The 25,113-nt window shown below is 49.5% G+C and overlaps 1 protein-coding gene across 3 annotated transcripts in view; it reads right to left on the reverse strand.

Moving 5' to 3' along the window:
* The window catches only part of SSH1 (slingshot protein phosphatase 1), a 33,585-nt gene that overhangs the window by 7,251 nt on the left and 1,221 nt on the right, over positions 1–25,113 (reverse strand). Inside the window, exons 2-11 of one of the 3 annotated variants that reach the window (XM_056503890.1) lie at positions 21,476–21,516; positions 9,019–9,122; positions 7,323–7,387; positions 6,480–6,601; positions 5,096–5,164; positions 4,643–4,708; positions 3,281–3,475; positions 2,879–2,972; positions 1,706–1,834; positions 1,047–1,093 (exon numbers count right to left, since the gene is read on the reverse strand). In XM_056503890.1, the coding sequence (XP_056359865.1) occupies positions 1,047–1,093; positions 1,706–1,834; positions 2,879–2,972; positions 3,281–3,475; positions 4,643–4,708; positions 5,096–5,164; positions 6,480–6,601; positions 7,323–7,387; positions 9,019–9,122; positions 21,476–21,516 (932 nt within the window). The other 2 variants (XM_056503892.1, XM_056503893.1) reach the window with 2 other exon arrangements.

Genomic DNA, 25,113 nt, shown 5'->3' on the forward strand with positions numbered 1-25,113 from the left:
CCCTACAGCCAGTGACACAGGGCACACAGGAGGCCTTTCTGCCACCTCTCCCTGCCAGCACATCCCAAGTGTCCAAACACCCCAGGCACAGGAGGGAGAAGTTTATTTTATCCCATTGATTATCTCTGAGTCTGTGTAACCCAACCAGGAACTCCTCACTGTAGCTCTGGGGATGCAGAAAGTGAATCACCTGGGAACATAACCCAGCTATCACCATCTCCAGCTGCAGGTTTCAGCTGCAATCCCATCCCTTCTTCTTTCTGACCAAAACCACGAGAGTCACATGCTGTCTCTTGATTCCTGCCAAATATCTCAGCAGGGATAACAATGTACCTGAGAATGAATGTCCAGATTGATTTATCACCTCCTATCACTGAGAAAAATCAAGGACACAGGATATTTGTCTCAGAATTTGTCCAGCTTTGCCTTTGGACACTGCATATCCCAATGCAAGACATAATCATTAACACCCTGCTTGATTTCCTTGTCCCAAAATGTGCAGACATCTGCTCCCAAGGACTCCAAATGGAACATTTTCAGCTGTGCTGAAATTGTGAAGAATTTCAGTTCCTCACATCAAGGCTGGTGCAGGCCCTGAGCTGGACCAGCAAATATTTATAGGCAGAATTCTCCCTGTTCCAAAAAGTGTGGCAGGGAGTGGAGCCAAGCAGCACCATGGGGATGGCACAGACACCTGGAGCTGCCAGTCCAGGCAGGTGAGGAGGAGTTTGCTCATCCACAGGCAGCTCTGCTCCATCTGCATGGAGATTTTTCCTTAGTGCTGCAACCTTTGCTCCTCTGCAGTCTGCAGGAATTCACACCTGGCACAGCACTGGGAGCACTGAGGGATGGAGATCCTGATGGACCTCAGGAATGACAAGTTTTGTTATTTTCACTCTGTGCTGGTGGTAAAAGTGAGGTTGGAGATTTCTCAGCCCCATGGCTGAGAATGGGCCCCAGTTCATCCCTAGAGCCTACAAATGTCTTCTCCAGAGTCCTCCAGGCACACAGTGGAGGCTTTGGAGCCTGGGAGGAGCAGTACTCACCCCGAGCCCTGCAGCTCCTCCAGGTTGGAAGCATTCCACTCAGAGCCCTGCAAGAGCCACCAACACAAACACATTTCCAAGGGACCCCAGAACAGCCCTTCTCCCCAAGCTTCTGCAGCCCCCCAGCCCCAGCCATCCTCCTGCCTGGCTGGAATGTTGGGAGCAGCCTCTGAGACAGGAATAGGGCATTGATGTCTTGTCCTGAGCAGGCAAGGACCTGCTGGAGGAGGGACGAGGGCACAGCTCACACACAGAGTGAATTCTAGGCCAGGGTGTGACTGAGCTCACTCAAATCACTGCCCCTGGCCACTCACACAGGGAGAAATAGCTCAGGGAAACAAAGTGAATACACCTGTAATGCCACACATGAGAAGTGGGAGGCAAATCCTGAAAGCTCTGGGGGTGGCTACGCCTTGGATTCCCCTCAAACCTTCACAAGAGAAAGCTTTGAACTGTTCAAAAGCAGGTTTTGCCCTGAAACACGAGCACTTCCTCTGACTCTCTCCAGAACAACAACAAAAAGACCCAAGAGGCACAAACTGTTCATCCCTGGGAAGTCTTTGTTCCAGAGGCAGAGCCTGGTTTTGCCTGGAGTACCATCTAGTGGCAAAGGATTGGACACAGCACAGCAGAGCTCTCCTGGAGCTCCTGACACTCACCAGGTACAAATGATCAAAAATCAGGGATGGTTTGTCCATCTGACCCAGGATCAGCAGCATTTCATTGTCTATAAATTCCTTAAATTCCTTCAAGTTGCAGTTCATGTGTTTCTCCAGCTCATTTCTGATCTGCAGAGCAAACACAAAGGATGGCACTACAATCTTGGTGTCCAACAGAAACATTTGTGGGCACTTCCCTACAGAACACTTCTCACTTTTTCATTGAAAACAGCAACAGGGACTCAGCCTTCCTGGGAGACCAGGAATTTCAGTATGTGGCATCTCTCCAATGATCCCAGAATGGTTTAGGTGGGAAGGAACCTTAAAGCTCATCTCATTGCACACCTTCCACTGTCCCAGGTTGCTCCAAGCCCTGTCCAACCTGGCCTAAGACACTTCCAGGGATTCCAGCCTCTCTGGGAATTCCATCCCAGCCCCTCACCAGGAAGGATTCCTTCCCAATACCCCATCTATCCCTGCCCTCTGGCAGTTAAAACCACTCTCCCTTGCCCTGGTATCCTGGTATTCTAAATCCCCAAACTAAGAAGCTCTAAATAAAGCTTCAGATCTGAAGGGAAACATCTGAAGGGAAAAAAGTATTTTGGGATACCTGCTCCTTAAAAATAATAATTTGTGAGATAAGAAACAAGAGCTTGTCTGCAGCAGGAGCGAGGAACACATCCTCAGACAGACGTGTTCTCAGCTTCCTCCTACCACCTGCATGTTAATAACCTCCCTCAAAAACCAAACACCCACCCCAAAAAGAACCATTCCCACTCTGATCACGTCTGCACTGTGGGTGGATGGATCACACCAGCCTGGGGGATGGATCCAAATGAGCTCTAGCCTTGAGTTGTGATTTTCCATCCATAAACTCACCAGCAAAATGCTTTCTGCAAGGTTCTCTTCCACTTTTACAGGAAAAAAAAAGAAAATAAAACCTCTAAATTTAAACTTGAAAGTCATCCAGTTGCTACTGAGGTCCTGAAAGACAGTTCTGATGTGGGGATTATCCTGATTTCTCAGGTGCAGTAAAGCCAGAGCAGAGCCTTTCCAGAATGGTTGAAATGCACATTCCAAAGCCAGGGACACCCAGGCACACGGTGCCTGCTCACCACTCTCTAGAGAGGGAGTCTGGCAGGAAGAGTAAGAGTGAGAATTTTTTATTTTTACCTCCTTGGAAGTGACATTTTCCAGGTCTTTGCTGGTCATGATGCTGCGGAGCTTGGCTTTAATGAGGCGCTCGGTTCGCTCCCTTTCCGTCGGCCTGGGAAGGAACAGGAACAGGAGAGGATGATTGGAACAGGAACAGGAGAGGATGATTCCAGGCTGGCAGCACATGCACAGCACAGGAGTGAGGGAAAAGGGAATTTTTATGAGAATAATGGGGAAAAAAAACAAAGCAGCTTCTTGCTGCTCACACACTACATCACAAACTAAAGTTTCAGGTCCGACTGTTTCACACAAATTCTCTTTTGCAGCCCCAGAAATGAACCAGGCCAGGAAGAACAGGGAGAAGGGGGAGATTTCCTTTAGGAGCCAAGCAAACTTTCCCAAATAAAAAGTTGCACTGACTTGTCAACAAAGAGGGCAGGGGAGTCGGGCCGGGTGGACTCCAGGTCCTGCATGGCGTTCCACTCGTTGATGCAGCTCTGCTCCGAGCTGATGCAGCTCTCGTAGTAGGTGGCCCACACCAAGGCCACACCCCCTGGGAAGTAGTTGTACCTCCTGGCAACTTCACAGGCTTTGTGGAGGATCTGTAAAGCTGACCTGAAGGATGGGAGAAGAGATTTGGGCACTTGTGAGCAGACAAAGCAGGAGCTGAGAGAATTTCACAGAGGAAAAGTGACTTTCAGCATTAGCTGTTGCAGTTTGGTCTGTGAAAGCAGGAAATTTATGGTGTCAGAGCTCAAAGAGGCACAAACTGCACCTTGGGGGTTCTCACAGCAGGGCTGAGGCAGGGGCTGAGGTCTTCTAATTAACAGTGAAGAAGGAGGCACAAGTTGCTCTGGGATCTAATCATTAACCAACTTGTGCAGCCAAAGGAAGATAAAGAACAGGGACAATTTTCCACCACCTCCAGCAAGGAGCCTGATGCATATTTACAGCATTCCTGGCCCCTGACAGGCTCCAGGGACAAGGCCCAGATTGGGTAATTTGTTTTTGTAAATCCTAACATTACTTTTTCCTTCCTCTCCTCCTCAATTTTTTCTTTCTTTAGGGCTCTACTCTGAAGTTGTTGCACTGAACACAGCAACCACATCCAAGGCTGACAAAAGGAGGGGCCAAACTCAAAACTGACAGAAACAGGAATTTCATTTGTTTTTGTACCAAGCCATCCCTAGCACAACATCCTTCTCCACATCTGTATCTCTTCCCTAGGAGATGCTGCAGGGACAGGGATCTCTCCAGGCTCCAAGGGGAGCAGCATTGCCCAGGCAGAGGGAGATGAAGTTCCATGTGGAGCAGCCTCTTCAGGGAGGAATTTGCTGGCTCAGCCACCTCTGCTCCAGGGGTTTGGAATGCCTGCACAGGGGAGGGGTGGCAGGAGCTGGAAGGTGAATGGGCACCTGGGGCTGCAGGAACCCCAGGAATGGGGCAGGACACAGGAAATGCCACAGGCTGGCAATGGGCCCTGAACCTCCTCTGTCAGCCAGTGAGAGAAACATGCAGAGAGAGGAAATTCTTGGTCTGCAGCTCCAGGAATTCTCATCTTTCATATTTCTTCATCTCCCTGGTGCCACCTCCCCCATGCTGAAGGACACAGAGCTGCTCTGAACTGAAGCAGCAGATCCTGGTTTAGGACCAGGATTCCCACTGCCCCCCTGCTGCAGCTGACTAAACACCCATCATAGAGAAGTCTAAAATGCAGCTGATTTTTGTAAAAATCTACTGACAGAAAGAAGAGTGGCTCCCTGAGCCCAGCCCCTCACATACCACATGGCTTGCACTGACACAGGTTTGAAGATGTGCATCCTCCCTGCAGTGCTCACGCTGAAGCCACTGTGGAGAGAGGAAAAATTGACTCAAAAATTGCTTTTCTCTGCACCCCAACCTGCTCTCTACAAACAGCTACTGCACTGGGACACTCATAGGCCAAAAGAATCAGGATGACAATCTCTCTCACTGATTTTCCAACCTCCCAAGTATGAATGGCAAGAGGCTGCCAGGATGGGAGCTCCAGTCCTCAGTGGGGTTTCAGAGAATTCCCTGGAACCATGGGAGCAGTGTGAGGGCAGCCAGACAAGAACTCACTGTTTGAATAAGAGGACTCTGCAGCCATGAATCCAAAATGGGCACTTCATTTGCAAGGTGATGGAGAATCTCTCCTAGAGCAGCCCCCAGATAGGGAAGGACATTCACATTTATCCTTTTAATGTGGATTCTTACCCATCCCCATCCAGATGGATTTTAGTATCACTCCACAGGCGAAGAACCATTCCTATAGTGCAGCTTTTACTGGAAGAAAGATGGAGACAGGAAGTTAAATATAGGCCATGATGTGGTCATGCCAATAGCCTAAATTATTAATACTCTTTAATTTTTAAAATCCTCAAGCCTTGCTCTAGTAATCCCTCGTAATATTTTAGGCCATCAAGTAAAACTTGAAGCTGGAGTCTGAAGGTCTGACAAGGTGATAACTCATGGTGATTGCTCCATGGGATCACTCTAACAGGTGGAACAGATGAAAATGGATTTTAGGGGTTTATCTGACCCAAAAGAACACTTTCAGTTCAGACAGGCATCTGGCAAGAAAACCAGCTATAATGAAAAAAACCCTGCTATAATGAAGGCCAGGAACTTCCAGCCATAAATAATTAAGCTACTGAGATATTCAGGTTTTAAAGGAAATTGGGAAGCAGACAGCAACAGAAATCCATCCTTCCTCTTGCCTCACATCAATAATCACCAGGAGCCAATTAATGCAAGGTTGTTTCAGGGTGGAGGTGACATGGCAAACTTCCCCTGCTGTGGGAATGCCACCACCAAGGGAATGCCACGTGGGAATTTCAGAGCTGAACAGAGGCAGCATCAAAGCCAGTGACAATAATCTGACCAGGAAGGCAAGGCTGGGAGCTTCCCTACAGATCCCTCTGCTGTGCAAAGCTTCCCCTTCCCACTTTCCAGGGGAAAACACCACTAAGGTTTTCCAGAATTAAACAAAACTCCCAGAGGCTGCACCACAAGGACAGAGCAGCTTGTTAAATCCTGGGAGAACACACACAACAGCCTGGCAGCTCCAGCCTCTGCCTCACCAGCCCCTTCTCCCTGAGCCAAGAGCTTCTCTGCCTTGGTTTACTCACCAGAACTGGAATAATCTCAGAGGGGCTGCGATAACAAAATATTTCACTTGCTTTTCCAAATACTGTGTGCTCTTATCAGGCAGACAAAAGGAACAGCTCGTTGCTGACACAGTTGTTTGTTGGTTTTGGAGCTACTTCTGCAGTATTGTTTTTTGACGTTATTTGGCAACAAAGCTACTCCCCAAAAGCAGCTCCATTGCATCATTCCATCAACACACTGGAGTCTGGGGGAAAGAATGAGTTCCAGTTTTGCAAATGTGTCTGCAAGAGCATTTTGCAGGGAGCAGGCAGCAAACTCCAGGGCCTTTAATTCCACAGAGACTGAAAACTTCCTCGAATAAAAATGTCAGAAAACTCAGCCCCGTGTCCTTTCTCTTGCTGGAATCTGCAGGTGCAGGTAACCCAACTGCTCAGGGACAGTTTGGTGCTGCCAGAGAGCCCATCCTGCCTGGCTGCCAGCTCAGACCTACCTCTCCTTGCTGGAGAAGTCCACTCCCAGCAGGATGTTCTCCTCGGTGTCCTGCCGCCCGCTGCTGTACACCACCACCATGTAGCGCACGCGGTCGCTCCACACGCTCTCCAAACGCACGGCCTGCAAACCACCTCTGCCTCATTAGTGCTGCCACTGCTGCACAGGGCTCTGAAAGCTCTGATTGTGCCCAAAAGCTTTGCTTAGTGTAGGGTGGAAGATACAGCAAGGCTTGTTGTCGTTTTGGTTTTTGGAGATTACTCGCTCCAGTTTGGGGAAACGTTACAAAATGTAACCCAAAGGTTTGTTCTGAAGTTTCAAGCAGGAAGTGTAAAAACACTGGTTATGCACTGAGCTGAAAACAGGCAGGCTCAGAGGATTCTCCCACTCCCAAACTTTCACTGAAATAGCTCAGGCCTGCAGGAGGCACAACTGACATCAACTTCTCTGTAGAGAAGTGACTTTTACAGCAGATTTTTATCTGCATATTTCTTCAAAAGAAAACCCAGCCCAGCTGATGCAATTTCAAGGCTGACTTAAAAGTGTCCAAGAGAATCAGCAAGCTCCTGTCTCTCCTCCTGTATTAGTTTTTGTCAGCTGGATGGAAAATTAAATCTAATAAAACAACACATTTCAGGCAGAGCAGTTCTCTGACCTAACTCACACTAGGACAAAAGGACCAGGGCTAAAGGAGTGGTCAGGAAAATGGGGTAGGGCTGCAAACCAGCACAGAGTTAAGGCAGCTCTGAAATCTAGGATTTGCCAGTGCTTTTCCTGCTCCTCTACAGGTCTGTTGCAAACACTTCCAAGAGAAATGAGAGCAGGAAAATGCACCTGTCCTTACCAGCTTGATCCTGTCCTCACAGCGCAGGAGGTTGATCATCACCTGGAGGTGCTGGGGCAAGTCACCTGCACAGAAAGCAGAGCAATCATCAGAAAGGAGCTCTTGCTGCACCAGGAATCAGCAGAGTCTTGACCTTTAAAGAAATTGGATGTTTCTAAGTCAAAAAATACTAATTAAGGGAGGTCAATTAATTTTGCTGTCCCAGAGAGCACTAAGAGCAATGAGATTATTGGATGGGTGAGAACCCAACCTTACAGTACTTGGAAGCCACAAAATCAATTGAAACCACCTGTGCCTGGCACAAGTGAGGATTGTTTTTCTGTCACACCACTCTGGAGATGACAGAAAGGTTTGGCCATGAGAATAGGTGAGGAAGAAGAGGAAAAACTCTGATTGAAAAAACAGGAACAAAGGAGAAAAGAACAACTTTGAGCTGTGAATCACCCCCAGCATGGGATCAGCCTCACAGAGGGTGCTGCAGGAATGGCCTGGTTTGCATGATGGAGCCCTTCTGCCTCCAAGTTCTGCTCATGCACTAAGTCCCTGCAGCTCTAGGCCTGTGGGTACATTTCTGTTTGGGGAAAGCAGACGAAAGGAACAAGGAATCTACAGGAAAATAAACCAAGTTCCCATCTAATAACTCAGTAATGCACTCATAACTTTCCATGGGAGATAAAATTCCTTCCGTAGGCTGTTTGCTGGGTATGTGGAATTGCTGACAGTTAAAGAAACCCAAAGCCAAGCCTGGCATTCAAACACCCCCTTTGTGCTGGAGTGTTTGCTAAGCAGCACCACACAGTACCACACTGTGCCTTTCCCACAGGCTCCTGCTCTCAAAAAGCCCCAAAATCCCAGTTCTTCTTGCCCAGTACCCACCTATTCCCAAACTGGCAAAGGCAGAGGGGATAAACACTGGGAAAGCAGAATCAACTTCCCTGGATGTCCTTATCTACATCCAAATCTGTATGTACACTCACCACACCACTTCCTGCCATCTCTTCCCACCAGCTGGCAACTGGAAGGGACTGGGGGAAGCAGGACAGTCTGTTCTTAAACCATGATAAACTCCAACTGGGGTGAGCTGACAGGAAAGGGGGTTTTCCTGAAACCAGGATATGAGGAGCTAACAAATGTACATCTATCCAGATACCCAAATCCTGATCACACATCCCTTACTCTGACCAGCAACAGGAAGCTTCAAAGCAAAAAATCCCAAGTTTCAGGTTACTGGAGGCTGGCAGAGCCCCTGGAGAAATGTCCAGAACACCCAAAAGTGCCCAAGGGGTGCTGAGCTCTGTGACTCAGCCCTGCCACTTTTCAAACCCACAGGCCAAAGGGGAGGCAAAGATTAACTCACTGAAGCACAAGTGACATTTCCTCCTCTGTGGCTGGGGAAAACAGGGGGAGATATTCTACACATTCCTTCTGGCTGCAGAGGCTTCCCTGCCTAAAGGCAGCCATGCAAAATGCCATGATTCTCAGAAATTGAGTTTCTACTCCAGTCACAAGAGAATGATAAAAGTTTAAATCAAAACTCAATGATCCCAATAAGAAACTCAGTAATTTGAATGTGGGGTGAAAGCCTGGGCTTGCTCAGCAGGCTCACCAGGACCTGGGGAGTCACCCACCTGTCCCATTAGCCTGTCCCTTGGGATGGGAGGGAGAAAGGATGCCCAGAGGGGATTGAATCCATTACCTGCATGTTTGTGGGGATGCTGGAGGCTTCGCTGGCCCTGGGAACTGTTTCCTTGCTGTAGGAAAAGGGCTGCACCTTTCACCATGAAAAAGCTCTCGCTGAGGCTGGGAAGAAAAAACAACAGGAGTCAGCTGAAAGGAAAGAGCAGTAAAATGTGCACATCTGGGAAAGGAAGGGCTCTCCTCACTAAAAGAGCAGGATTTTGCCACAGCCACTCGCACAGCATGACTCTGGGATTATTCATCTGTCATTTTCCACCACTATTTTAGTACTTGGCCCCTGCAGGAGATACTTGCCTGAGCTGTCATGGACTGGAAATGACTTTATCACTTGATTATGGAATTCTGCAATTTTAAAGAAGCAAAGGGTTGGACTTTTTACAGGCTGAGACCTGCAATGGACTGGAGAGCAGGTTCTGAACCCATCACTTCCTGCTGATTGCAATTCTTGACATTTCTTTGGAAAACAAGAACCTGCAACCGTGTAGATTTAAAGAGGAAGGAAGATGGAACCTGCACATCCCAAGGGAAAGGACACAGCTCTGGTACAAGAGCAGAGGTTTGGTCCTGCTGTGGCTGGATCAGCATCCTGGGATACAGAGTCAGGGCAAACACAGTGACATTCCAGAGGGCAATGACACCCAGGGCAGGGACAGAAGGGAGGAGAGGGCAGAACAGCACTGGCACAGCTGGATTTTGCCACTCCCAGACACACACGAAAATCTCAGCAATTGTTCAGAAGCAGCTTTGGCCAGAAGCAGTGAAGTTGCATTTCCCACATGACTGGAAATCCCTGTCTCCTGAGGTACCTTTCAGCTGCACAGGAACTGCTTGGGATGTGTTTCCTCCACTCCCCAAACAGCACAAGAGCCATTTGTTGTTCCAAAGCCAAATTTTCTGCCACCCCACGCTCACAGCCATAGATCACCATTAATTACTGTCTGCATCTACTAAACAGAAATGCTCCATTATGAGACTGTGCTACACAGGAGTTACTTATGCTCCAGCAAATGATCCCACTGGAGTTACTACTCCCTGCACTCATCTATTCCATATTTCATCCATGGTCTTTGCCTTGGGCCAGGAGTGAGCGTTAATGCTCCCAATGCTCTGCTCTACCTCAGCATTTTTGTGAGGACAGACATTAAATTCACATAATTTCAGATTTTCTGATCTCTTAAGAACATAGCCCAAGTTCCTAGGCAAAGCTTCCTCCTCTTCCAACTGAATTTCAAGAATTCCCCAGAAAAATCTGGATCAGGTTTAAATTTGAGATTTCAGTTGCTTTTAAAAAGCGAACTAAAATTTTTGCCTGAATTCCAGGCTCCAAAAGATCAATAAAACACAGCAGGAGAAGAACACTCCAATTCCAACAATTCCCCACTTCCATTCCCACAGGATTCCAGCACTCCCCTCTCACCTCAGTGGCTGTGTCTGAGCAGGATCCGAGCTCAGCCTGGCTCAGGATAACAGCACCCACGGCTGCAAACGGGAATGTGGCTCCTTCCAGGAGCCAGCCAGGAAGAGCCTTGTTTCCTTCTCACCCCAGACCTCACAGGAAAGCGTTAAAAAAGCCCAGAAGTGACACAAAGGCAGCGACCCCCACACAATGTATGGGATATTCAGCACTCACAAGAGGCAGTGAATGCTTAGATCATGCACAAGGAGATAATTCACAGCATTCCCATCCTGAGAATTTGGAGGGAAATTTCTTTGGGAAAGTAAAAAAAAAAAAATCCTGAAATAGGATATTTTACTACAGTGTTTTACCCCAAAGGATCATTGATCTCAAAGTATTGACTAGGGTTTCTACAGCAAGAAAAATCTTGGAAAAAACAGAGCTCCTTCCCAAAGCTATCAGGATCTCCTGCTCTGATGACACATCTTGACAGATGTTCTGCTCTCCTGCAGTCAGGAAATCTGTGACAATAAAGCAGAATATTCCCAGTTGCAGGCAAAAGGGAAAGCTGTGCTGCTGGAGCAGCAAGTGGTCCAGGAAAAGGACAACTCACATACTAAAATTTTTGTTCCTGTGTTTCCATGTGCGTGGAAATGAACCGGAAAGCAAAGCCAGGAGCCTGCTGAGAGCAAGGTTTCCATTTCCACTGAAATCCCCGTTCCTACCCTGCACAAACCCTCCCAGCATTCCCCATCTCCACACCAGCTCTGGTTTCCATGTGCCCAGCACGGTGCTGGACACAGGGAACACACTCAAACACCTCTTTACTCATAGTTTACACCACATTGCAACAACAACATTACCCAAGCCAGCCCTTATCTCCGCTCTGGGAACTCTCTGCGCTCTGCCACTTCACACAACTGCTCTGGACACAGCTTAGTGAGAAAGGCAAGGCACAACTCCCTTTTAAATCCTGCAACTCCAGTAAACAACTAAAACTTCGAGCGTTTTTTTTTTCCCCTAAATCTCTCCTAAAGAACGTCCCCAGCCTCTGCCCTTCGGCAGGGGTGACAGATGCCCCGAAGCACAACCCCGTGGCTCATACATACTAATTCGAGCTGGTTTTCTTTGCACAGCGGCAGCATCGTGGTGGCCCCAGCGTCAGACAGAAGTCAGGGAATTCGAAAAGATTCATAACCAGCTGGAAAACTCACATCCTTTTGCTGCTAAACCCATAAAAAACACCAGAAGGCAAAGAAAAGGTCAAGCGTATTTTCTGTGCGGAGCAGAGGAATCGCGGCTGCTGATGCTCCCCGGGAACTGGACGGCTTTTAGGGAACACTGTGTCTTCCACTGATATCCTGGCTTGAAAAAGCACTTGTCCCAACACATCCTGATGAAAGAGGGCCATTCAAGAGGGGAAACAACCAGCTGAGGCTCGGCTAATCGTTTCCCTCCTCCAGACTTGTTTGTTTGTTTGCTCCCTCCCCTCCTATCAGCACCCACACAGCCCCTGGCTGCGGGCAGTCCATATTCCCTGGGGGGACAGGACTAGAGGAAAAGCATCCTATGGACTGAGGCATGTTCATTCCTTTACAGTTAAAACAGAAATTTAAAAGGTCCTGCCCTCACTGTCCAACTCCCCTGTTGGATATTCAGAGCCATTCCCGAGTTCCTGAGCTCCTGCTGGACAAGGCGCTCGGTGTTTTGTGTGTGAAGATTTGCTCCTTACAAACCCCAATTCTTTCTGCAGGCACACACCATAAGGCCACACCGGTCCTACCAGCCTGACCAGGGGGAGAAGGAGCTCTCTGTGCAGTTCTCAGCCAGTTTTCACCCAGTTTGACTGGCACACACCACAGAAACCACCCCATCCCTGGATGCCCTTCCAGGAATCCTGACCAGCACAACTTCTCTACAAGGAGTCACTTCAGGCTCTCAAATAAACGCAGAGCCCACGAGTTTTGTTACAGCCCCAGGACCCTGATGCTCCAGTACAGCTGCAGATCAGTTCTCCTCCCACTCCCTGCCCTCAGCTTACCAAAGACAGGAAATTATCACCCTAAGAGAGGGAAAAACCAACACTTCCAGCACCTGGGAAATGCCAGGAGTGTCAGGAGGAGGGTCCAGACAGTGACAGCCCCTCCTGTCCCCAGAGGCTGGCAAGGAGAGGGTGCTCATGGCCACAGCCCTGCTGAGAGCCGGCTCCAGAGGCTGTTGCTCCATCCTTTGGCTCCGTGCTGCTCAAACTGAAAAGGAAATATTTCTTCCCCTTTGGGAAAGCTCCAGAGGAGCGTGCCTGCAACACACATCAAGCCCATTTGGAGTGGCTGAAGAACACAATAGGCAGCGCCTTCTCGGCGGTACAAACTGCCACCCCCCCGGGGCAGGGAATGCCAGTAAGCAATCCCTTAAAAACACAGAATTTTGGGAAAAGAGACAGAGCTGCTCGTGCTCCTGGACAGCCAGATGCCAATCCCACAACAGTTTTCCCCAGGCAGTTTGCTATGCCACCGTGGCTCCAGCTGTGGAGTGTCCCAGGAGGAATCCCTGCATGCCTTGGGTGCTTGAGTTTCATGTTTTAATGGGGAATCTCATATAAGCCATAATCTTCTTGCAGGACACAAGAAAACACTCTATTAACATATCTTGTAGCTACAGAACTCATCTCAAAATAAAGATCCACAGACAGAGCCAGGAGAGAGAAAAAAACTTTTCCTGGGAAGCCTGAGGTGAGTGAAGCCTGCTGCTTCCTGCAACCAGGTCTGTGTTTAAGGAAAAAAAAAAAAACCCAAACTCCCACAAGAAAAGGAGCATTCACTTCTCTCAAAATTGGTCATGATTTCACAAAGGCAGATGTGGTAATGCCTCCCAGTTCCTTGAGTTTCATGGCATCTTCTACGCAAAACATTTCCAAACTGATAAGGTGAGGGAAAAGCAGGCCTCCTGAGCAACACAGAATGGAACACACTTCCCTTTTCTATAGCCCTGTTGATAAGGAGGAAGAGAACTGATTTTTTCCCCCTTTTTCTTCCCCCCTTTGCTGCTTGGTCTGGAACAAACTTGGCCACCTCAAGGCAACTGAGAAAGGACACAGAACAGCCCTGGAGAGGGGCTGGGTCAGCCCTGCTGGATGCTCCCACAGCCCAGGCAGACCCTCAGTATCCCAGAGGGTGGATTTTAGGCAGGACACAGAGGGGACTGGCAGTGTCCCACAGCCACACAACAGCAACACAACCCATCAAACAGAAGGGAAGATACAAGGAGAGAAACAGGAAGAGTTGAGAGCAGCTGTGTGGCTCCTGCTCCCCAAAAAAGCCGACGGTTAAGGCGGAGGCACTGCTTGCTTTGGGCTGATAGAGGCACATCTGATAACACTTCCTGAGCACCAGAGGGGCCTTTGGAAGGGGCCTGAGCACCACAAACAGCACCAGGGAAAAAGGGACTTCAAAGCTGCTCCTTCCCATGGCACTGCACAGCCCCAGGGACTCCAGCAGCAGCAAGTCCCTTTCCCTCTCTTTAAGGAAGTGTGTCCAAGTGGCCTTTGCTCCGTGCCACCCACAGATTAAAGGGACTCACCTGGACAAACACAGGTGGGAATACCAGCACAAACATCCCAGCTCAGCCCCACACAGAGCAGGGTGCTCCTCACAGAGCAGCACCTGGAAAAGCCCAGTTCCAATGTGCAATGATGGTTTTACACAAAGTGCTATTGCACATGTGTAGCATTTAGGATATGCTGACAAACTGACCTGTGGGAGCCCAAAACATCTGGTAAGGTCAGAGAGATCTGCTCAGGACCTCTTGGATTGAGTTTTTACTACCAGAAATGCAAGGCAGAAAAGCTCTTTCCATTCCTGTGACTCCCACACCCTGTCACCATTCCCAGACCCCCTGAACTGAAGACAAGTCACCCCCTGAAGAAATGCAAAATGTGGGCTGCAGGTTCACAAGGAGAACATCTCCCCTTCCTCAGACACAGCCAGGACATCTTTGTGCTGGGAAGGGGCCAGGCAGCAGCTCCAGCTGTGGGAAGGTTTGTAAAGCCTCCCTGCAGGAGAAAACATCTCTCCCATCTATTTTGAAGGAAGTGAGATATTGGGGAGACAGAACAACTCATCAGGCTTTGCTGTTCTCAGCAGAGCAGGGACCAAGGGGAGTGTGAGTGTGCATTGTTGGGTTTGGAGGCGTGGGGATCGTGGGCCACATCCCAGCAGGAATGCTGACAGGGCTGCAGACACTACAGGCCATTCAACACAAATGCTCCTCTGGCACAAAGGGCAAAAAGAGAAAAATGAAATCAATCATGAAGCCCACAAAAGCCGATTTCCCAACAGAAATAGACTGCTGATGATGTCCCTCCAGCCACTCCTGGGATGCATTGGGCTGGAGCAGTGATCAGCACAGATCTGCACAGAGCTGAACCAGCTCAGCTCTGAGTATCCCACCCTGGGGACAACCCCAGGATCCAGGCTGTGCCTGTAGACAGCCCAGGAGCAGCTGGGATAAACCCTCCAAGAAAAAGGGCAGGAAGAGGGAAACAAACAAATGAGCAGGATCATTCCCCATTCCAGCAGACTCGTGCAAAGTAAATTGACAGGACTGCTCCCAAACAGCCAGGAATGAGAAAATTCTAGGAATCCCTAGTACTTGGATGGTGAAAAGCCAAATAAAATAAGAGATTGTTTCACAAAGAAAAAGAAATCCTTTCTGCTCATCCCATTAATCACAGAGTTCAAAAAGGCACGAGGCTGATCCCAGCATCACCCAGCTACGCCATGGGCTTGGAACTCAGTCTGAATCTGAGGAGCATTTCTGAGATTCCCACTGAAACTCAATGTCATTCTGGTGACAGTCGCTGTCTCAGGAGGCCAGGCCACATCCTCTCCAAAGCTGCTGGGAAATGGAGTATTAACCCTACAGAGCCCCCAGCATGGTGTGCATGCCCTGGACTGTCCCCAGCCTGCTGTGCCAACCCAGGGCCACCCACCCTGCTGTGGGGGCTGGGCAGAGCTGCTCCACACAGCAGCTCACGCTCACCTGGACTCAGGAACTTGGAGGACAAGGCTTGGAAAAACAGCAGCTGGCACACACAGGGATCCCAGCAGCCACAACCACATGGGTTTCCCTGGTGGGCTGAGGGAAGCTGGCTATTCCCAAAACACTGGCTCCCTGTGTTTTCCTACAAGTTCTGGATGTTTCCATGTTCCTGCCACTGCTGTTCCATGACCACAGGTAAGGGGGGAGCCAGGCCACAATCCCTGGAGTTGTTCCAGAGCAGTGTCCAAGCTGAAGGAGAGATGTGACCATGGAGGCAGAGCCTCCACCCCTGCTCCTGGCAGGAGCTGATCCTGCTCCTGTCCTCCTCCCCAGCCGAGCTGTCAGCACACAGGCCCATCCTCCTGCATTCCTCCTGTCAGCTCATTGTTTTAATCCTTGCAACTATTTCATTAAGTCACCCCACTTCACCCACTCAGCAGTGTCTCCCAGAGAAACAAGTGGAAACTCTCCAAGGGCGCCAGTGGAAAAGAAATGGAAGGTGAATAACAGCTTGAAGGATTAAGGGAGCAGCTTCCAAGAGGTGTGAGTGAAGGTCAGCCAGGACACAGACAATGGCACAGAAGCATGGCTGGGAATCTTGGTGGCACAGCAACCCCAAGACCAGCTGAGCTGCTGGGTTTCAGAACGGCTCCAAAAAAGGCAGCGGAGACCAGGCAGTATTTGACATATTGGTAACGTGGAAAAACAAAATAAAATAAATCCAGGCAGATCACGCGGGGTAAGAGCAGAGTGAGAAAAGCTCTGGCTCAGCCCTGACACCTCGAGTGTTTAGCAGCCTGCCTTCCCAGCCCCCTGAGGGTACACAGGCAGCATTCCCAAAATCAGGAGAGTGCCAGGCAGGGGTAGAGCTCACTTACTATGGAAAAGTGGTGCTGAAAACCTCAGGATCATCCTTCTTTTCCCCCTCCACTCCAAAGGCAGCTTTTCCAAGCAGGATGGTGTTGCAGAGGGAAGCAGACAGCTGGAGCTCAGGATGTTTTGCAGGGCTGGGAGGGAGATGCCAAGCCATGGGCAGCAGTCTCCACTGGGATAGAGTGCTGGACACAGTTGGATGTGACCATTTGGATGGCAGACAGAACAAACAAGGAACCTGGCAGCTTTCTGGGAAATCTGAATGGGACATTTTGTCCCATTCCCTGCACTTCTGGCTGACTTGGTCCCTTATATGAAGGTTTCCTTCACCAGCAGCTCTTGTAGCAAGGATTTCTTCAAGAAACTAAAACTTTCAGAGAGGGAAGACAAGTCCTGCAGAGGAGAGTCCTGATCCCAGATAAACCTAAACTGATGGATGAGGTGTGCACCCTAACCTGTTTGAATCTGGGCTTATTTTTGTGCAGAGGTAAAGTCATTCTGCATCAGGGATTTAAATGCTCCAAAAGGATGTTTAAATGTTTGGGGGAAAAAACTCAGTGCTCTCAACATAATCTCAACAATCTTCATTAGAAGTAAAACCAGGAAGGTGTTCTGTCCATTCCCCATTCCAAAAACATCTTAGGAGCACTTGCCAGGCAGAGCACTGCTCTGATTTGTATGAGAAATCCCTGACTCACACATCTTGGCAAACAATTATCAAAGATTAAGATATTTAAAATCAAGAGGCATTTGAAACCAAAATATTGTTCTGACCCAGCTCTAACACCTAAATAAACAGTGACCACACTGGCCTTTTACAGGAACAAGTGCTCAGTGCAGAGCCAGCACCTCTGATAACAGGGCCTCATGGTTTGGGTTCTGCCAAACTGCTGAGGTTTCATGGGAGAAAAAAAAAACTGAAAAATATTTAGATACAATTCCAAAAGAGTCTGATCATCACATCTTCAAATTGGCAGCTCTCCTGTTGCTCTACCTACATCCAAGTAAGCTCATATTGCTCAACTTCAAGTCAGCAACGCTTTCCTGGAAAGGCCAGATCTTAAACAGTGTCAAATAAGCGAAGGTTTCCTCAGCTCTGTGGCCTTTGAACATCCACACACAGCCCACCACAAAATGTAAAGGTCTGATTACACCTTCCTGAGCTTGCAGGGCCACGCCTCCAGGCTGAGAGCTCCCGAGGGCCGGGGGTGGGCCGGTGCCTCCCCATTGTCCGGGGCACGCTAAGGCAGGATGCTGCCGCCGGCAGGATGTGATTCAGCGTCCTGTTTTGAACACTTCATGAAATCAGCAACTTCTGCCCGAGGTCTCCCACCAGCTCCCCGGGACACAATCAATCTGCAGCCAGCAGGACTTGTCAAGGCTGTAATGAGCTGCTGTCCCCACAAATAAATCCTCAAGGCAGCTCCCCCCACCCTGAGCGCCTGCCTGGCACCGAGAACACGGCCGTGGTACAAGGTGCTCACTCAGTGCTGCTCCAGCAAAACATGCTCCTAAATCCCTAAAGAAATTAAGGATCAAGGTTTCAAAAGGTAATTATGGTGCACTAAAATAGAATACACATTAAATATATATTAAGTGTATAAAATATATGCATATGTGATATAAGATGCAATAGTGTCCTGTGGTGTGTGCCAGAGGGATGATCATGGAATTATTTAAGATGGAAAAGACTTCCAAGATCAAGTCCTGTGTTCCTGCAGCTCTGTCAAGGCCACCACTAAACCACGTCCCCAAGTGCCACATCCACACAGCTTTTCAATTCCACCACTGTCCTGGCAAGCCTGTTCCAATGCTTGACAACTCTTTCCATGAAGGAATTTTCCCTGATATGCAATCTACACCTGCTGCTCCTCTGTTAGAGTTTGTCTGCACCAACGACTCCTCCTGTTGATCACGGATCTGCAAATGTACACAAGCCCAACCCTGAAAACCTCTACCTCCCACAGCTGCTCTTGCCAGCTCTTGAAATTTGGTTTAGAGGTGCCAAACAAGAACAATTCTTTCCATAACCATCTTCAGGCTTGATCAGAGCCTGGAGATAACCAACTTCCAGGCCCTTCAGCAGTGGTTTAACCTCTATGTCTCTGCAGAAGGTGCCTGAAAACATTCACCCAGCTCTGCATTCAGGTTGTGATTGGAAAGCCAATAATGGCAAAGATTACAGAATGACTGGCTAAACAAACCTATTTATATTTGCAATTAAAGCCAGTGATTATCTTGCTGTGTTTGCCAACCACATCTGAGAAACAGCCAAAACTCACAGAGCGATTTGGGTTGTACAACATCTCCTCTGCCTCGGTGAGACAGAGCCAGCACAGGGCCAAGAGTGAGAATCAACTGGGTCACACCAAAAAGGGAAAACTGCACATCCAGCCCTGGGCCAGAGCAGGCAGCTGCGAAAGAGCTGGGCTCTGCTCTGCCCCCTCCTTGATAGCATCTCCTCAGAGTTTGCTCAGAGCTGGAGCAGCAGGATCTGGGGCTGAGATAAGGCACAGGCACCACATGCACAGAACTCCATCTCACAGAACTTAAGTCTAGGCTAAACTTCCCCCCATGGGCCTGGCCTAGCCCTGACAGCAGTTTTACAAAGATTTGGGTGAGCTGTGGGTGCACTGCACCATTAGAGGAAAAAGGGATCAAGCAACAGCATCTCCCTGATGATTATCCAGGAGGGGAGGTTTGAGCAGACACTGATAACACAGCTCAGACCTGCAGCTCCTGGCTGCACTGAGCCAAACAAGGCTCTCAGATCTCTTACTTTTCCTTCTGCTCTGAGTCTTTACCCTCAGGGAGTAACACAGACTTCTGGCTGCCTGCTGGGAGCAGTGTGGATGTTACATTGTCCATGCTTCCACAAAATTTTTGGTAACAGAGAAAAAGATGATTTAAAGCAGATTAACATCTAAGAAAATGCAGATAGCAGCAATACCTTTGAACTTAGGGCATGTCCCCTTGGTCTGTTCTGGGATAGAAGCTGTTCCAGGGAGAAAGAAAATGGTTTCTGTCATTCCAAAATTATAAAGGATGACCAAGGAGCAGCAAGATGTGTCTGGGTGCAAAACCATGATACAGACCTGTTCTTCCAGGAAAACAATCAGATGGCTCATGGAACCAGGTCCAACTATGCAACCTCAAATGAAAATCCTGGAATGTTTTGGAATGAACAAAAATAATTTGTTCAGAGGGCAGATGAATACATTATGTCATAAATGTGTACTAGCACAGCCATCCTGTATTGATGAAACACAGCTTGAGCTGGCAGCACATTGTTTCCAACAATCCTTTCTTTTCCCTCACCCTTAGATCTCCAAGGTCTGCAGAGCCCTGTGCTCAGAGCACGTGTGACAAAGCCCAGCTGTCACCAAGGCTGGAGCAGGATTGAACGAGGCACAAACATCAGCATGGGCCATCCTGCAGGGATTTCTCAGCACAATGAAATTGAACAACTCTGCCACCCCCTGGGCACTGGGCAGAGTCTCAGCAGATTGGTCCAGAGCAGGGAAAGGGGACAAGATCACCCACCAAACCAACAGGAGCTCCATTTATCATCTGTGTTGTGTCTGCACATTTCCTGCAGCTCTTGGCAGTGTTTGCCCCTGAGGACAGCAGAGGCTGTGCATGAGAGCCATCTGATTCTCCAGCTCTGTCTGGATATTTAATTACCAGATTCTTATCCTGACAATTGTATAGGGAAGAGCAGCCCCAGGAGACTGAAGGACAAAGGAAGCTCAATGGGATCTCAGTGTCCAAAGACAGTGCTGCAGCATTTTTCAACAGCCAGGAGAAAAGTATCAGCCTTTAAGCCTGGTCTAAGTGCATCTACACTCCTGGGGCATCAGTGGTAGATGCACAAGCCCAGCTTGCAAACAAGACCAAATGTGGCCACAAATCCAAGGATCTCACAGGATTTATTTGTACAATAAGAACATTTGCAGTGAAGAGGATAAAGCTGTATTTTTTCTTTCAGCATAGATCTGTATATCCAAAAGAGGAGGCTGCTATCCTGCTTGGTTACATGTTACTGTTTAATACCACATGGGGAAAAGCACAAGAATTAGGGTTCTGTGGCTGTTCGTGGCTTCAGCAGGTTCCTGTTGGGGCCTTGCATTGTGCAGGGCGCAGAACAAGGAATCCTGAATTTTGATTTAATCAATACAGAATCCATTCCCCACAAAGTTAGCTCTCAAATGGCATTACAGAGAGCCATTAAATGCCCATACACAGGAGAGCAGACACACAGCACTTCTATCTGCAACCCATGTGTGTGCACACAGGACAGCCATGGAATTCCAGGCCCCACAGGCAGGAGACACCACCCCAGAACACAGAAATAAAGTCCAACAACTTCCTTCTCTGTCCATGAGCAGCCCTGCTCTCTGACCTCACTTGCAAGGCAAACACAGTCCAAGCAGCAGCATGAGCAGCTTTACTATTCCTGAATCCAGGACAACCAAGGCAGGAAGGAGGGACAAGGAGAAGAGGCTGAGTGCTGAAGCACTGCTGTGCCTTTACACTTCTCCCCTGGGCTGTGGTTTACAGGTTAGAGGGCAATAGAGTGAGCCATCCACAGCATTACTCAGAGCCCATTAGGCACATGAGCTTGTGTCACCACTTTGGATCTGCACAGTGTCAGCAAGAGGAGCCTCTCTCTCCTCTGGCAGGACAGCTCAGCCCTTTCTTCCCCTCACATGAACACAGTGGCTCTGCACGACCCCAGGGAGGCAAATTCCTGGTAGTTAATACCCAGGAATGGGAAGAGCTCTCCCCTCCCCACCCTGGGAGCAGAGTCCCCTTCCCAAGTGGAGCCCCAGCCCCAGGGAGCAGCAGCAGAGCCAGAGATGCTGTGATAACACTAAAGTGCTGTGACCAGAGCTGACCAGTAATTTTCCAGTGTCTTTTCCAGGGGAAAAAGGATCACAAACTCTCTTTTATTCTTTCACCTCCTTAAATGCTCATCTCAAAGCTGATTTGGGAGAGAGCATCCCCAGGTTCAGCTCTCTGCAGACCATGCCATCCCCTCCAGTCAAGGCACAGGCTGTGGGATCTCTGCGGGATCAGGACTCCGGTTCTTGGCAGACAATTAGCAACAGTGGACACGTTGTTTAGAGCCCAAAACTCTGCTTACCTCACATTTAGTCTACGCTCTTCATCACTGCCGACCTCGGCCTGAGGGGAGAAAAGGATCCAAGAGAGTTACATGTTGATTGTTTTCACATGACACCTTTAAATAAAATCCCTGCACCAACAGGGTGTGAGGGGCTGTTTTCCGCAGGGCTTTTCTTCTCGGGGCCAGGGATAAACGAGACTCCCTAGTCCTGTGTGCCACCAGCACCCGACGCCGGGTGACAAAGGGGCTCACGGGGATTTTAAAGCTATTAGATCGTAATCCTGCAAGCTGGCCCTGGAGCGCAGAGCGCTTTGAAGAGCGCCAAGCCCGACGTCACCGGAGCGCACACACGTGAGGGCAGGGCCGGCAGCCACGGCTGGGCACCAACAACCGGGTTCGGGCTGCCCAAGCACAAGGACACAGCCAAAAGTGCTCCCCGGGACTGTCCCAGCTCCAGGGCTCACAGGACAGGACAAGGAGGCCACCTGCACCTGCGTGCTGGCACACGTGTCCCCAGGCTAGGACAAGGCACGTCCTCTGCCTGCTGCCTTCCTGGGGAACCAGCTGCTCTGGTGGCAGGCATGGATTAAAATGGGCATTTTTGCACCAGGCACTGGTGGAAAGTCCCCTAGAAGCAAATCTGGCTGCTCAGGTGACACTACACTTTATTTACTCTTCTCAAAAGAGAAGTGTGACCTCAGCCTGCTTCCAAAACCAAGTATTTTCACAGAGTTGAGCTTTCCAGCATCACCTTCAACTTCCCTAGTAGCTTCTAGACAAAATTCCCTATTAAAGAAAAGCAGAGCTGGAGCTAATTGCAACCAGAGCTGACAAAAAAAAAATCCCAAAAGCAACAGACTCTAAAATAGTTCTGCTTTGGTCCTGTGTGAGTACAGAGGAGAAAGGGCTGGGAGCATCCCCTTGGAGGGCAGAGCTGTGCTGGGGAGAAGATTTGGGATTACAGGAAATTCTTCACACTCACAGCACACCAGATCCTGACAAAGCTGGAGGGACACAAGCCTTGAAGGAATCAGGAATCAGAACCCACAGCAAATCAGGGTCTCCCTAAGAGCTGCTCCCAGGTGGTTTTGTACAAGTTAAAAATAAGCAAACTGTATCATTTAAAATGTTCAAGACTGCAGCTTTGGGTGAGGGGACCTGGGTTGCTCCTCATCCTCTCAAATCAGGATTTGGGAGGCTGGAGGGCACAGGAGCTGCTCTGCTGACAATCTGTGAGAACTAAGTAAAGCCAAGGGAAAAAACCCTGCAAATGCAACAGCAGAGGCCGGATATTGGAACTGTGGCCATGTGGAGGAAGGGAGATGCACAAGGCTGTCCCGACTGACCCAGCAGAGGGTGAGGAGCATACCATGGCTATTTTTAGTCTGTTTACAGTGCAGAGCTGGGCTGCAGGCAGGGCCCCAGAGTACCCCAAGTCCCAGTGCCCCTACTGGCAGATCCCCCAGCCCTGGGAAGGTCTGGCAGGTTTGGGACCTTTGCAGGGTCACCCTCCTATTTGTTTGGGGCTGTCACATAGCAACAAAGGGAAGAAAAACTTTTTTTCCTTTTTAAACAAACGTGACTGTGAGGATGATGACTCTTGGATGTCGTCAGCTGGGGCTCAGCAGCAGGGCTGGGCCTGGAGCTGCTGTGGGCTCCTCTCCTGCAGGAGTTGAGCTGTTCCCAAAGCTGACTTTCCCTGTGTTTTCCACTAAAAACTGCAGGAAAAGCAAAGCAAGGCTGCAATGCTGAGCCTTCCTGCCCTGTCCTGCTCAGAGCACCCCCAAGAGCTGGCACTGTGCACATCACTGTGGTGATGCTGCTCATCCCACCATGGCCAGACCCCACATCCCTCCCTGGGGACTCTCCTGAGCACGGACACTCTGAAGGACCACAGGGAGTAGAAGGGAGATGCACAAGCACTGCAAGCTTGCAAGTGAATGTGAACCACTAAGAATTTATGGCCCACCATAAGGCAAGCAGCATCCATTTTATAAATTCCTTTGGGCTCATGAGTTAGGAGAGGCCACAGTAGCACAGTCACAATTAGCAAGGACATGTGGTCATCATTTCCCATTAAAATATCTTCTAGCAATTATTCAGTTAAAAGCCCCAATGAACCCTGATTTTCCTTGCAAGAAAGATTCTAAAAGAACAGGAGCAGGCTGGTATTTTTTGATGGGATTTTTCTTTAAATTAACTTTACAAAAACAACATGCTGAATCTGGAAATCATAATTTTATGGTATTTCATGCCAGAAGAGACCATTCTAACAGGACTCAGTCTTCCTGAGTCACTTGAGCTGTGGGTGCTGGTGGTAGAAATGCCCTGCCAGGGACAACACCTGGCAGCATTTTCAGGAGGAAAAAGGAGAATCATATGGTCAACCCACAGAAAATACAATCACTAGCAGCAGCTCTGACACAAAGCAATGCCTAAAACAGATGTACATGGCAAGGCCTGCTTTGATTCCTCTCCCACCTGCACCAGTTAAATCCAGTCTAATTCCATTGCCTGCTCTGGGGTTACAGCTCGTTTTCATCTCTCTAGATTGGGTGGCCACTTGTCTTGTTTAAGACTCTGTCTAAACCAGATTCCACAAAATTCCTTCTAAAAACTCCTTTAAAAAGCTCAACTCACACCTCCAAATTCCTCAATTTGGCACTGAGTGGCCCAAACTGGGTCCCTGGCTGCAGGGACCCCCCCTGGGGCCAGGGAGGACCTGGGAGCTTTGTGGCTCCACCCTCCTGCTCCCTCCTCAGACCAGCTAATCGGAGGAGTCACAGGGACCTGACAGGTGACAAATAGGATTGTTTACCTGGCAGGAGTGGGGACAGAGCGAAGCCAAGGGCAGTGAACAGCAAAGGAAAGAAGTGTGGGGGGAGAGGGATGCACGGGGAGGATGTGCAGAGAAACACCAGGCCTGTCTTTCAAGGTTAGAAGGGAAAAAGGCAAGAAACTGGAGGTGCAGCTGTGTTTGGATGGCACCTGGGAGCTGTGGGGGGAGGAAGCAGAAGCTCAAGGCCAGGCAGAGGCAGGAGAGGGCATTTTTAGGGCACAGGAGTGGAGGGGGTGTGCAGCAGAGCTGGGACATGCAGAGTGCCAGGCCAGCAGGACACAGATGGCACCATGGGGCAGGAGAAGTGCAGGTACAGGGGAAAGGAGAAGGCAGCAGCACAGTGGAGGCTGTGCCACAGAGGAGTGGCACAGGTATGGGGTGGAGCAGGATGGGAGCTGCTCCTGGAGAAATGACAATGGTCACCTTGGGGAAGGGCTGGTGTGAGCTCCCTGAGGGGCAGGAGCTGCAGCAGATGTGGGGAAGGGCAGTGCCATGGCAGGCACAGAGGGATAACACAGGGCAAAGCAGAGCATCCCTGGGCCAGGAGCTGTGGCAGCTCTGGGATGCCAAGCAGGGACAAGGTCTAGGGCCAGCACAGCTGCTCCATGAAGACAGGCCCAGCACTCTGCCCAGAGATTTACCTGGCAGGAGAGAGCTGAAGCAGCCTGGCCCAGGGTTTAAGGAGCTCCAGCTGAGGGGTGGAGTGGGGGATAGCAGGACAGACCCAGGCCTGGCTCAGCCTGGCAGCGTCAAAGGGCTGGGCAGCACCGGAGGCTACGAGAAGAAGGGAATGGGATGGCAGGGGGCTGAGCTGGGC

Source organism: Oenanthe melanoleuca, chromosome 15 (genome assembly GCF_029582105.1).
Source record: "Oenanthe melanoleuca isolate GR-GAL-2019-014 chromosome 15, OMel1.0, whole genome shotgun sequence".
Taxonomy (NCBI): Eukaryota; Metazoa; Chordata; class Aves; order Passeriformes; family Muscicapidae; genus Oenanthe; species Oenanthe melanoleuca.